The sequence below is a fragment of the Strix uralensis genome, chromosome 12 (genome assembly GCF_047716275.1).
Source record: "Strix uralensis isolate ZFMK-TIS-50842 chromosome 12, bStrUra1, whole genome shotgun sequence".
In the NCBI taxonomy this organism is placed as follows: domain Eukaryota; kingdom Metazoa; phylum Chordata; class Aves; order Strigiformes; family Strigidae; genus Strix; species Strix uralensis.
This window is the reverse complement of record NC_133983.1, coordinates 12712145-12724997: the sequence shown is the minus strand read 5'-3', so window position 1 is coordinate 12724997 and position 12853 is coordinate 12712145. Positions and strand designations below refer to the sequence as shown.

Below are 12853 nucleotides of genomic sequence, written 5' to 3'. Positions count from 1 at the left end.
TCAAAACTTTAACAAATTCAGTCAAAAGGTGGAGAACAGTGCTATGAAAGTTTAGGTAGATTCGGTTCTAGATTTAAACTTCAGTAGCCTGGGTCCTTTGTTAAACAAACAGCTGAATCTTACAGCTGCTTCAAATCATTCTTGCTGAATGGCTTTTAAAACAGTCTCTTTGTGCCTTGCCTCAGGATGTATGAAGGATGTCAGATTTAATAACTACAGAATCCCTCTGGACACTCACATGAAGGAGCTGGTGTCAGTATTAAGTGCCCAAGGCGTCAAAGAAGGCTGTTCTTCAGAGGCTTGTAGGAATAACCCGTGTAACCAGGAATTTATTTGTATTGATTTGTGGATGATGCATGAATGCAGGTAATTGGTGAAAAGAAAAGCACAAAACCCTTCAGATTCAGGTGGGAGAGGGTGAATGTTGAAGAAGTGTGCCGCTTGAAAGGCTGCCACTGGCAGTCTCATCAAATCAGTTGAACCACAGTGAAGCACTAAGCTAGATGCCTGCATGGGCACTAGGTTACTCTGAGAACACTGTCCTTTTAGGTGCTACCCTTAGCTGGTGTAAATCAGTGTATCTCCGTTGATTCTGTAATAGTTTCGGCTGCCTGTCTCGATTGAAAACGTTTAAAGAATAGCAGCAAATCCGGAATGCTTGTAAACATTCTGGAAAAGAGAGTATGTTATCTGGGGTGGAGTGGAACAGTAGCGTGGCTAGCTGTCTTGCGAAGCTCGTGCTGTGCAATGTAGGTGTGCTTACTCGTTAGTGGCTGACCTCTTATACTGTCTTATGCCGTGACCTCTGTCCCTTACAGGCCCCTCGAGTTGCATTAGAAGCACCAGTCATTAAGGCCAGAGTGCTTGTGTGGCCCTGGGGCTGAGATTAGGACAACACTAATTCAAGTTAGTTGTGCTGTGAAAATTTACATTTTAAGCATTACTGACTACCACTCTCCACACAAACAGAGTTTTGTAGAAATGTATTTTTTTCTGGAAATACACTGTGATGGAAACACTAGGCATAACTTGTCCTGCCTAGACACATCTGCAGACCCTAATCCAGCTATTTTTCATGTGGGTAATCTTGCAGAAGCCAGTGGAACTACCCGAGTTCTGAAAGCTCCAGATGTTGGGTTTAAAGCTGTGGAGCTCATTGTTGTATGACTGCATTAGAAAAGACTGTAATTCTGTAATTATTCTGAGTAACTTCTAGTAGCTACTTCAGAAACTGTATATAGAGTGTCATCAAAGAACTGTTTTAAATCTTAAATGCTGTCTTTCATGCCTACTTTTCTCAAAGTGTAATGGTTTCATTTTGCCTTTGTCTTTTCAGTTGCCCTCCAGGACACATGATCACAGAGAATGCCACTGGTAGACAGTGTGTCTACACTGCCTGTGCTAAAAGGCCCTGTAACTATGGTACCTGCAGCTCGCAGTCACCAACCACGTTCCAGTGTCACTGCCCTGATGGCTATACTGGACGTAACTGTGAAATCACACTGGCGATCTTTCACAAGGATACAGGCCTGAGCTTTAGTTCCATGTTTGCCATCTGCATTTGCTTTTTGGCACTGTTAGGTAGTTACGTCAACTACATCTGGTATTACCTTTGGTGAACTCATTTATCCATCTTGTCCTGAACAGTTGTCATCTCTTCCTCCTGCTGAAAAACTCAGTTTCCTAATGGAGACTTGACTCTGCCCTCACTTCTTTGCCATGGTCTCAGCTCCATCAGTAACTTACTTTTCATCCCCGTGTGCATATATTGCTAGGTGAATCAACGTTTGTGAGCGATGGAAAGTTTTTGCAGTTTTATTTTCTGCATATTTTCACTTCATTGCTAAGGAATTGTTCAGATGCGTAATTGGAAGCAAATTCAATTGAACAGCAAAAGCAGAAATTGCTACCAGATAAGCATTGTTTAAAATACTACTGAGCATGACACAGATTTTTCAGTCTAGGAGAAGTATACTGCCGGGTAGGAATACACTTGGTCAGACAGGAGCAGTCAGTTGCATTTTACCAGTTGTGTCACAGCTCCTAAGAGCTGCTTTTGGCTTCCTCAACCATTTTCAGGCTTAGGTACTGGATCTCAAAAAGAAGAGGAAAGAGAAAGAAGGATCTCACTAGTGAGGAAGGATCACATCTTTGAGTCCTTCTTGTTTATTCAAATTTCATGAAAGTTTGCCTGAGTAAGGATGTAGGATTTTTCTCATGGCTTGTACAGTGTTAATGTAAGTTTCATTCAGAAGTTGTAGTAAAAGTATGAAAGTGTATTATGGACTGTTTTGAATCCATCTGTGTAGCGACCTGAAATACCATCATTTTCCCCAACTCTGCTAGATACTGTTTGCCATGCAAATGTGAACAGCAAATAATGTGGGAAGCTAACTGGTTTCACAGCTTTTCAAGTCCCAGTTAGTTGAGGTTGATAACGGATCCTTATGTGAAATGTTTTTTGCTGTGTCAGAGCAGTTTTATTGTGAGCTGACTTTGTGTTGCTGCCTGTGCTTGACTGAATTCAACTGAAGAAACAACAACTTTTACCTAATAATCCTGCTAATCTTTCAGGTCTAAATTATGAGTAAGAAACAGTTGTTTTTAACCAAGTGGCGTGCATTATCGTGAAAATTTTAGCATTTGTGGTTAACATTGGTGTTATCACACAACTGTAGGTTTTGTTAGGAGAATTTTTAATAAAATTCCTTGTTCTCAAGATTTCAGATGCCCTTTCTCTTACACAGCTTCTAGAAAGTGTTAATGCACTTAAAAGTGATTAATTCATGTAACTTCAATTATAAATTTACAAATTTCCAATAGATTAGACAGCTGCTTTTCTGACATCTGATTACATCTTTTCAATTCAAATGTGGAACTTCACGTTGGTTCTGGTTCAATACCACAGGAACCCTCCGCACCCCGCCCTGCCAGGAGGGGACTTCAGCTCATTTTGTTCAGTTAAAGACAGTGATGGTTTGGCACCTGCAGCTGCCCTAACACTAATGCTGTGGCTCAAAGAAGCAAGAAACTTCACAGAATGCTTTTAATGACAGCACTGCTTAATGACAGCTCAGGATGGTACGATCTTGAGCAGAAGATCAGCCAGGAGCTTGCAGTGTTGGTACCTGTATGGAAGAGAGATTATTTTCAGTGGGGTACTTCTGGTTTACACTCCTGTTACACTCTTGGAACACGGGCTATATCCATTTTAAGTATTGGCTTTCTAATAGCGGTCACAGTAAAAGAAAAAGAGAGATGTAGAACATTAAAAGACTTGAGTATCTCAAAATCAGCTCAGCTAAAAAATGACCACCAAGATGTTACCACATGTGTAAAAATCTGTGCGATACATTCTGTTGGGGGTGGGGGGGGGCAGGGAGGAGGAGATAAATATACATCTTAAATGCATTGATTCGGCTTGAAGGGTGTAACTGCAGAGCACAGTGAAGGGCATAGACCTCCGTGTACACCAGGTTCAGTCCCCAGCTCATCTAGATGCTGCTCTGCCATGTAGGTATTCTGTAAGAGTCCAGTCTCTTTAATTCACTGCATTGTTAGTTATGGTATCCAATGGTTTGAGGTCTTACTATGAGCTTTTATCAACTTTTATAGAGTTGGTAACAGTGGTACACAAGTTTCTATTTACATAATGTTTCTATTTACTTAAGTTTCTATTTACATAATTTACATATCTGATGTTGAAGCTTTACAACTGTCAGTGTGTAAAATGCACCTAAGCATTTGAGAAAAATGTTTAAATTCACAGATGCTAAGGCAAAATGCACCTTTTTTTTTTCTGGTAAAATGTATGAGTAATTTCTTTTGTCTTGTGTTGTCTTGTGCTTCATTTCTGTGTATCTGTATCTGTTACTGTCAACACATTGTTACTAAGTGCTACCCTTTTGTATACATTTTCTCCTACAAAGTTTAACTCAATACAGTAAATACGTCTCTGAACACCACTGGTGTCAGTTCTTCAACAGCTTCAGAGTTGTACTTTAAATGCTATTTTAAAATGCTCTTTAAAGGCCTTTTCTTCTGTGGATACGTTCACTTGTAAGTCTGTTGAAGAGTGCAAAAATCAAACATTTGCTGAGAAACAAAACTAGAGCCTTGCTGGCTCTGACTGCAGACTGGTGCTGCAGTACTGGCACAGAGCGGTGGCCGTCTAAGCCATCCTGCAGCACTTCTGTATGTAAATTTTTATTTGGTTCTGAATGACGTTCTGTTTTGCTCCCATGTGTTTACACAGCTCTGGTTGGTGCTGTATTCATGTGGGCTCGCTGGAAGACTCACAGAGATCTGAAGGGAAGAGTTTACCACATACCTGCGCATCATGAGGATTTGGGTGACATCAGAGAAAATATCCTCAACTCCAGTGAAGAAGGGGGTGGGGAAAAAGACCAAGTAAAGCTCACTGTGTTACATTAGAGTTAAGAGGGGACTGGTGGCGCTCACTATGCTGAGGAAAATCTATTTGATGCTTTCCCTTTATAACTGAGGACCTTAGCCTTTGTTCTGCTGAATCATTACTGCAATTGGTAGATGAATTATTTGCAAGGTTATGTACACAAGGGTGCATGTTTCTTAAGTGGAGATAAGTGCCTATCAATTTTTAATTTGACTTAAAGCAAGTGCTCCTATGTGCATATTTAAAAATGCTTGTAGAGGGAGTTTAGCAGTAAAGAACTAACAGCTGATACTTTTGGTTTCGTGGCTCAGGAGCTGCTGAGGTTCTCAGTGGTAATTACTGCTGTAGCACTGAGGCCTTGAGCCTGCCGTGAACTGTTCTTCATGGACAGTCTCTTTCTGGAGACTGTTCATAACAGCAGTTACTCAGCCTTGACTTGTGAAGAAAGTGAGGTACTAGATTTGTTCCTCTTAAGCCCTAAAGCACGTGGTGGTTGTGGAAGAACCTTTCTGCATTTTCCTATTTTGGAGAGAAATACACTAGTGAACACAAGTTGTGTTTATACTTACAGTAGACTGGATTATACCCAAACCAGATATTACTGTCATTTCTGATAGTTGTTTTAAGGGTTTCTATGTGTCAGTTTAAGACAGAACTTTGAAAGAAAACTGCAGATATTATATAGAGGAGTAATTTAAATAGATTATTTGCTGACCCACAGACATGTGCTATGTTTAAAAATGGTAAGGGACTCATTGCTGCCTTTGAAACTGTTCATTTCATGGATTCAAAAGGTGGTGTGACTCTGCAGAGGTAATAATAGTTGGCACTAATGTAATGGATCAGAAAAAGCCAGTGACGTAAAAAAATTATTAAATGTGACCCATCCCAAAATTCCAAATATCTCCAAGAATTTTTAGTTATAAAATATAGAGAGCGTTTTACACGGTCATCTGAGAAAATATTCTTACTTGTAGAGTATCCTTAATTTCTTGATGAATTAGTGTGAACATAATAAACACAGGGACATTTTCCCTGTGATAACATAGACAGCTGTATGCATAAATCCTGTTTTCCTTAATCAGATTAACTTCCTCTGCAGTACATTGTAATTTTACACCCAGATTTTCCAAAACCCATGAATGACAGCACATAATAATACAGGCCTCCCTCAGATACATCTTAGTGGAAAATCATAATCAACTGGGGACAGAGAAGCACAGGGGAAAACTAACAGGGGTTGCGGGGGGTGGAATATTATGCTTTTGATTGTCAGTCCCTTTTTCAGACCATTTAATGTCCAGCTAGTATTCTGGACTTTTAAACTTGACAATATTTGGAAGAGAGAAGGCTCCATAAAATTTTGATTTTTTTTTTTTTTTTAAATTGAGACTTGTCTATATAAATGGAGCAAAGTGCAGCAAGAACACCACCTTATTCTGTGCTGTTTCTTAATATAATATGTAAATTGTATATATTATCAGCTGATAATATGAATCTATCATATAGGTTCTAAGATAATTTGTTTCATTAAAACAAAGCATGGAACAATATATTGTAAAAGACATTAAAGCTTCTTTGCTTACAGTTGCATCAGTAGCTTGTTTTGGGAGGTCTGGCTTTTTATTTTTAACATATCTTAAAAAAAAAATGAAAAAGGTCAGTGCAGTCCACAGGCTAGATTAATTTGCACGTTTCCAAAATGAGAAATGTTCACACAGTATCTTGTTCTTATGTGCATTTGTGACACACTGGAAAATCTTGAGCACACAGTTAACCAGTGGGTACACACTGCAGATGATGTGGCATTTTCCTGTGGAAAAGCTAAATGTCGTTTTTACCCATTGATACAGTCTGTGATCTTGTAATTTTACTGATACATCTACCTGTGAGGAAACACAGGCTAAAACATCTTGCAGTGTTCACAGGTCAGGTATGTCAGCTTCTGTATTTTGTGATCATAGCACTTACAAAAAGGATATGGAAAATGAAGTAAATATGTATTATGCACAAAAATCTATTCCTTCCCCAAACAGCAGTAATTTGGTCTGCATACCTTGTGTTCTTTCCATAACTGTGGATGTACTGTCATTCTGGCTGGTTTTAATCTAATTTAGCTTGTAAGCTCCTTGGGGCAAGGATTGTCCTTATTTGCCTGTGAAGTGTCATGTGTGGCTAAGGCACTGTATAAATAATAAATAAGCCTTCTGTGTATGATGTCTCTTCCTTGCATATTTTGAAGGTAGACTAAAGCTTGGACTCTATTGAACTATTTCTCACTCAGCTTTGATCAGATACTTCTCCAGATGAGTCACGCACGCTGTTCTGGCTGAAAGGCTGAGGGAAGCTGCAGTTGATTCTAACTGATGTGTGGACTCAAGCTCTAGTTACACACTCAAAAGACACGTTTTACCATTTTTGAGTTTCCCTGCAGGCTGGGGCTGGCTGGGGCCACGGACTGGTACTTTCTCAGATCTGCAAGTCCTTTTTTGCATATAGCATGGCTGTGGTTTTTGCCACAGACAATTAGTCAAAGAAGGAAGAAATCCTTAACTTTACATTCAGTAGAACTACTCAAGTGGTGTTACCCGTAGGCTTATTCCCTACTCTGGGATTTTCAGCGCCGAGAAGCAGCTGGCATGTAGGACAGGCCCTGTGATCCTTAATGCTCACAGTGTGCGACAGGACACGTGTACCGGTACAGGAGGTAGACGGTCAAAAGAGCTCCAGGCTTGATGGGCAGGACAAACTGCAGGACACTAATACATCTCCAAACACCCCAGTTATTTTCCTTCCTTTTCCTCCCCAGCCTCTGATCCTAACGCATTCCCATATGAATACCAGGTTGAGAGGAGCAGTGGTGCTTCACTCTAAACGCGTCGCAGTTAAACCCATTACTGAGCACCTGGGAAAAAACATCACTCTCTCGCCTTCCCCAGAATGTGCCCAAATAACCCAACTGCAGAGTCTTCTGTGATACGGAGGTCTCGGTCCTGTTTGTGGAAGCTCTTACTCTGTCCCTGACGCTGGGGGAGGGTGGAAGCAAGCCCGCAGCCAGTCCTGGAGCTTGGTGCCTGGGCGGCGCGGGCACAGCTGCAGAGCTGCCGAGGTCCAGACGACTCCCATTACGTTCCCAAACGGGCAACTTGGAAGCCAACCTGAAGTTGCTGCTCTTCTACTGCTGCTTCCCCCAGCGCAGCTATGGCACTGATGTGTAAACAAACATTAGTAACAGGAACAGCCAGAACCACAGAGCTGCCTGTGTAACTGCAGGTAGCCATACATTTTACAGAATATACTATAGAAAACAAAAGGGCAGAAAACATTTTAAAACTATTGTAGGAACTTGTGTAGATACAATCTCAGTAGTAGGACATACTCATGTGCAGCTGTCATGCCCTATTAAAACCTAGTTTTCCTCTTTCTAGGGATTACTGATTAGTCCACTTAATTTATCTGTTTTAATTTGCATGCTGCTCTTTTAATCACTGTGCAATTTCTGAAATCGTAGCTTCGCTTGTTCTGCATTTACACTGACGTACAGATATTTCAGTACCCCTACAAAAAAGCTTATCACGGTGCAGCACTGACATCACCCAAGAACAGGACCAGCTGGCTTGACAACAGGAAGCTTTGCAATGGGTGAAGGAGGGAAGAAAAAAAATTGAATTAAATCATTGGGTCCCTAGGTAGTGGGATTATCAGTAATCTGGTACTTTTATTAATCTTCTTCCACGTTCTTTACAGACTTTAAACATGTAATAAGAACATTTTATTTAGTATAAAATACTTGTAAAGGTTTGAAATTTAAATAATCATGTGGATATTAGTATTTAATCTGTCTGCCTCTCAACTACATTAATCTTTGTGTTTCTCCTCTTTTAAAATAACATTCCAAGCATATGACATGTAGCCAAGCTGTACGAAAGCTGATTGTCCTTAAGTCTGACCTACTGGCTAGTACCAGCCACCAGAACACCTAGACTTACAAAAACTTACCTATATCAGGACATCCCAATTCAAATAAAGGACTTGATACGTGTAATTTTTCTCTCCCAAAGAATGCATGGTTCTTTTCATTGAGTAGGAATACTAAAGCTTGAGCTGCAATGGGGAAACAAGCAGATCCCCCCACTGGTCAAAGCAAATTATATTGACGTAAATGGAGTGACTGCCTCAGTCCAGTGACCCTGCTAAAGTTAAAGTGTGTTGGGTGATAAGTGCTGAAAATCATGGCTGATAGACCTTCACCTTGTAACAGAGAAAGGAAGTCCAGCAAGCTGTTAGAACACAAAAAAATTTCAAAAAGTCAGTGATACATGCAATGTAACAAGCTTGAGAAAAAGCAAAACTTCCTGCTTGAGAAATACTTTGCTTTCCTCCGTATGGACCGAAACAAAGCTGATTCCCTAACTGCACCCTTCTCAATCCATCCCAACATAAAACCCAAAAAAGTGATTTTCAAATTACACAATTTATTTAGTATACAATAGTCATTACGTCTCTTTACAACAACATATTATAAAATAACTATGTTAGATCTCACTGGCAGACATTGAAACAAGAATTGAAAATACACTTGTGGATCTCAAAGGCTTTTCTCCCCTAAAAACGTTCCAGCTACTTGATAACATTTTGTCTCTGCGATCTAAAAAAAGTAGTTCATACCACAGTTCCACTGATAATGCACAGCTTAAAGGTCCTTGCAGACAAGAGGTAACATAGACAAGAAGTCATGATGGTGCCGTTCCCAGTGCTAGTTATTTGTAGGACTGCAGTAAATGCATTGCCAGGAGGGCTGCTCCTGGGGGCCGGTCATAAATGAAACAGTGATGCCACAGCAACTGCTTGGAAATCAGGTGCATCAGGATGATGTAGCCCAGGAACAGGTGAAGTTATTTAAGAAAAAATTGCACATTTTTAATGCAGTGAATGTAAATTATAGCAAGACACGGGAAGTAGAGAATAATTACCAGACAGTTAAACCACTGCCTACCTCCTAGGCTTCCCAGACTCCTGCACCCCATGGCTAGGAAGAGCCCACACAGCCCTTTCCACCACCTGCCCCAGAGCCCCGTGCCTCAGCCAGCCCCGATGGCTCACCTGCCCCAGCCTGCTTTGCTCAGGCCAAGCCTTTAAATGAGGGGCAGAGAAGCAGCTGCTCCCCTCTCCAAGGGCTGTGCTGAGGTGTGTGCTGCTTTCCTCTGAGCTGGTAAGTGATTTTGTTCCTTGGCATTTTCTGTTTTACTGTTTTAAGGAGATTGATCTTCTGAATACTGTACTACACAGTCACTGAAACATGCCCTTTCCTTTAATATTAGATCTTTCTGATACAGGAACCGTTAGAATTGTTTAAAAGTGTCACAAGCTACCTAGGCTTTAAAGACTGAACTGCAAGAGTTAAGCAATCTCCAAAATACTTCGTATCTGAAACTTCAAATTTCTTGTGTGCTACTTTGGGGGATGTTTGTGTTGCAAGAAGAATCTGTGTCACTGTGGTGGTTCTGGATCATAACAGCCCCTGGGTTTTATGCTTTCCCAAGACCCAACTTAGCTTGGTGTCTCTTTTGTTTTTTAAAATCAAACAGAAACAAAACAAAAATATTTGCACTTGGTAGTTTCTATGAAAAGGTTAAATTTCTCCTTCAGTAAGATTAGAGACTGTATTTTTAATAGAGAAAAGTCTATTTAAAACTAATTACTGTTACGGTCAGGACTTCTTAGTGTCAGCTGTTACCTACAAGTAAATTCTGAAAATGCTAGGGTACCACTGGCTCTTGGAGTCTCTCATTTCAGTCAGAGGAAAGTTACTGCACCTTTAAAGAAAGATACAACCACATTTTCAAGTAAGACAATACAGCCTAGACATACTTTACCTTACATGTGCTTGTTTTCAATTACTGTAAGGCACTCATTGAGGAATTCACTGACCCATGCTTTCAGCAAGAAAAGGCATGCATCATTACAGGCCTAATTAAAGTTTTAATACTGATTAAAATGTTTTATTATTGTATTATGTTAAACTGCAGTGGTCTCCAACCTCATTAAGGGATACAGGCTAGAAATTACTCAGGAGTTTCAGTTGCTCAGTTTAACAACCCAGCTACTGTCAATGTTTGATTTAAATACAGTCTGATTAAAGCACACTTTCCTTTTCTGTTAGCGTGGAAGTGCAGAAAGATGTTGAACATTGTCTAATGAGTATTTACTGAATATAAAATAGTTTGAGCATCTGACATAACTATCTCCATCTCTTCAGTAATTTATCTTAGTACAACCGAAAAGGGGAAACATTTAAACTGTTTGGAATTGGAACACAGCTCAGTTGCTAAAGCTAATCTCATTACACATCTTGATTAAATTAAATGTGGAGTTTGCTATCAGTAGCACTTTAAGTTTCCCATCATTAGAAATTAATTGCAGTGGTAATTATTATAACTGAGTTATTTGCACAGGCCACAGACACTCTTATAGGTGTTCAAATGTTAATTCAACATTGGCCTAGAGGCACTTGATTATTACAATTCTGTTTTTCATAAGAAACAAATGATCCTAGTGGATGTCTAATTAAAGTTGGAGAGTACTGTTAGACTTTCAATCAGATTTAATCTCTAATTTCAATATAAAACCAAAGCGGTGCTAAAACACAGAAGTCATGTGTTATCTACAGAGCATTTAGAAAGTCAATACAATTCACAAAGTTCTAGCTGGTAAAAAGACAAAGGGTACAAACAAATCACAAAATTCTCAGGATTGAGGCCTGTCTTCACTTAATCTTCCAAGTCAATTTAAAATAACTGAAGCCTATTTTTTAGGATAAAGAGCAAGGACACAATGATTTTCTGCTAAAATATATAGCTTTGTGTCTGAAATAACATAAAGCAAAGCTCTAATACCTGAAAATACTTTAAATACCTAAGTTTCCTGCTGATTTTAGAGATGAATGTTTCTTTTGTAAGGTTGGCAGTGTTCAATTTTGGTATCCTACTGGAATTCACGTGGGGAGAAAACAATCCCCTGTAGTTCAGAAAGCAAATACAGAAAATAGTGTTGTGAGAATCCAAGCTGAGAAATTTGGATTTTTGTTTGTTCTGAGCATTTTATGAGGATACAAACATGCAACAGGTATCAAGCATGCTCCAACCTTTCTCATTAGAAATATGTAACACTCCATCATTAAATGCTTAATGTTATAAAACAGTATGTTTCTGTATCACTAAAAATGCTGGACAATGATTAAAGTTTTACCCTTCAAACTTGGTTTGCAATCTGCACTCACTGATTCTGAAATCGCACTCACAAGCTTGGAAACTCATATCCGCATACATTCCCAAAGAATTCAAAAAAGAGGCACTGAAAGAGCACAAGGATCTGTCAAAGAGGATCACACTGTAAGACAAAACTTAATTTTTGTGACCATTTTCAGGATTTACAAAGATAATGCCTACTCAGTATAGGAGCAGCAGGTCTGCTTTCATTGAATTTCTATCTTTTTATAGTAAAAATGAAACTGCTAAGCAGAACTTCATAGGCTAGCTATTCTGTAGTGGTCATGCAGGCTGCTCATTTTGTGTGTCTTCCAGTCAGTTAAAACTGGAAAACAATTATATCCTAGGTATTCAGAACGTCAGACTTCATAATCAAAATGGTTCCTGCTAGCATTTATTTATGAATCTGAAAATTTTGGCAACATCGAGAATGTTATCAAAACTAAACTGCCTAAAAAAAAATAAGAATCACAGTAATTAAACAAGATACCATCAATGCAAAATGTCTTACAAATGTAACATGTTTGTAAAATTCTGCATTTGCTAATGTGGGTCCTAGCATTAAAATACTGAACTTGAAGCCATGGTTGGAAACATTATTTATGCTTAGCAAGTTTGTAAACATGGAATGTTTTGTTTTGAAACACTCTAGTGAAGTGTATTGTATAAGAAGGCAGATTTTTTTTAATTTCCTCACAGAAGCGAGGATACAGCGAAGGTTTCAAATCAGGTTCATTCTCTCCCAAACCATCCATGATCTGTAATGAAATTGAACGTATTTGTGAAATATCTTTAGATGTTTCTAGGGAAGAACAAGAAGCTAAAAACAACCTCAGCAATATGTTCAGAGGGTCAGGGTGGCCAGATTTGTTAACAGTGACTGTATGAAACAAGTGAGAGGAAGAAAATAACATTGAACAGTAGGATTTATAGTATTGTCTCTATCGTGGATAAAGCTGATTTGTCAGAGGCACATTGCTGCTCTGGGTTATGAGGTCTGGTTCCACGGTACCCCAGAAATGCTTGAAAACTCCCAATGACACAATGGAGTAGTACAACCATCCACTGGTCCCAAGGGAATTGAAGCTATGAAGTGATTTGCACTCCGAAAGGGAACACTATCTGTGTACTGCTAACCTGAAGCTCATCAGGAAGCAATTACTTATTTTGC

At 39.3% G+C, this 12853-nt stretch overlaps 2 protein-coding genes across 10 annotated transcripts in view; one reads left to right on the top strand and one right to left on the bottom strand.

Annotated features, from left to right (window-relative positions):
• LOC141948630 (neural-cadherin-like) overlaps positions 1-6628 on the top strand; it is a 66812-nt gene extending 60184 nt beyond the window's left edge. Inside the window, exons 30-32 of the mRNA XM_074881340.1 lie at positions 186-366; positions 1337-1581; positions 4256-6628. Coding sequence (XP_074737441.1) covers positions 186-366; positions 1337-1581; positions 4256-4434 — 605 coding nt within the window. The 3' untranslated portion in view covers positions 4435-6628. The remainder of the gene's footprint in view (positions 1-185; positions 367-1336; positions 1582-4255) is intronic.
• Positions 6629-8872: 2244 nt separating this feature from the next.
• The window catches only part of DPY19L3 (dpy-19 like C-mannosyltransferase 3), a 38825-nt gene continuing 34844 nt past the window's right edge, over positions 8873-12853 (bottom strand). For 3 of the 9 annotated variants that reach the window (XM_074882030.1, XM_074882031.1, XM_074882037.1), the window contains one exon: positions 8873-12440. In XM_074882030.1, coding sequence (XP_074738131.1) covers positions 12279-12440 — 162 coding nt within the window. In that variant the 3' untranslated portion in view covers positions 8873-12278. The remainder of the gene's footprint in view (positions 12441-12853) is intronic. The other 6 variants (XR_012630601.1, XM_074882032.1, XM_074882034.1 and 3 more) reach the window with 6 other exon arrangements.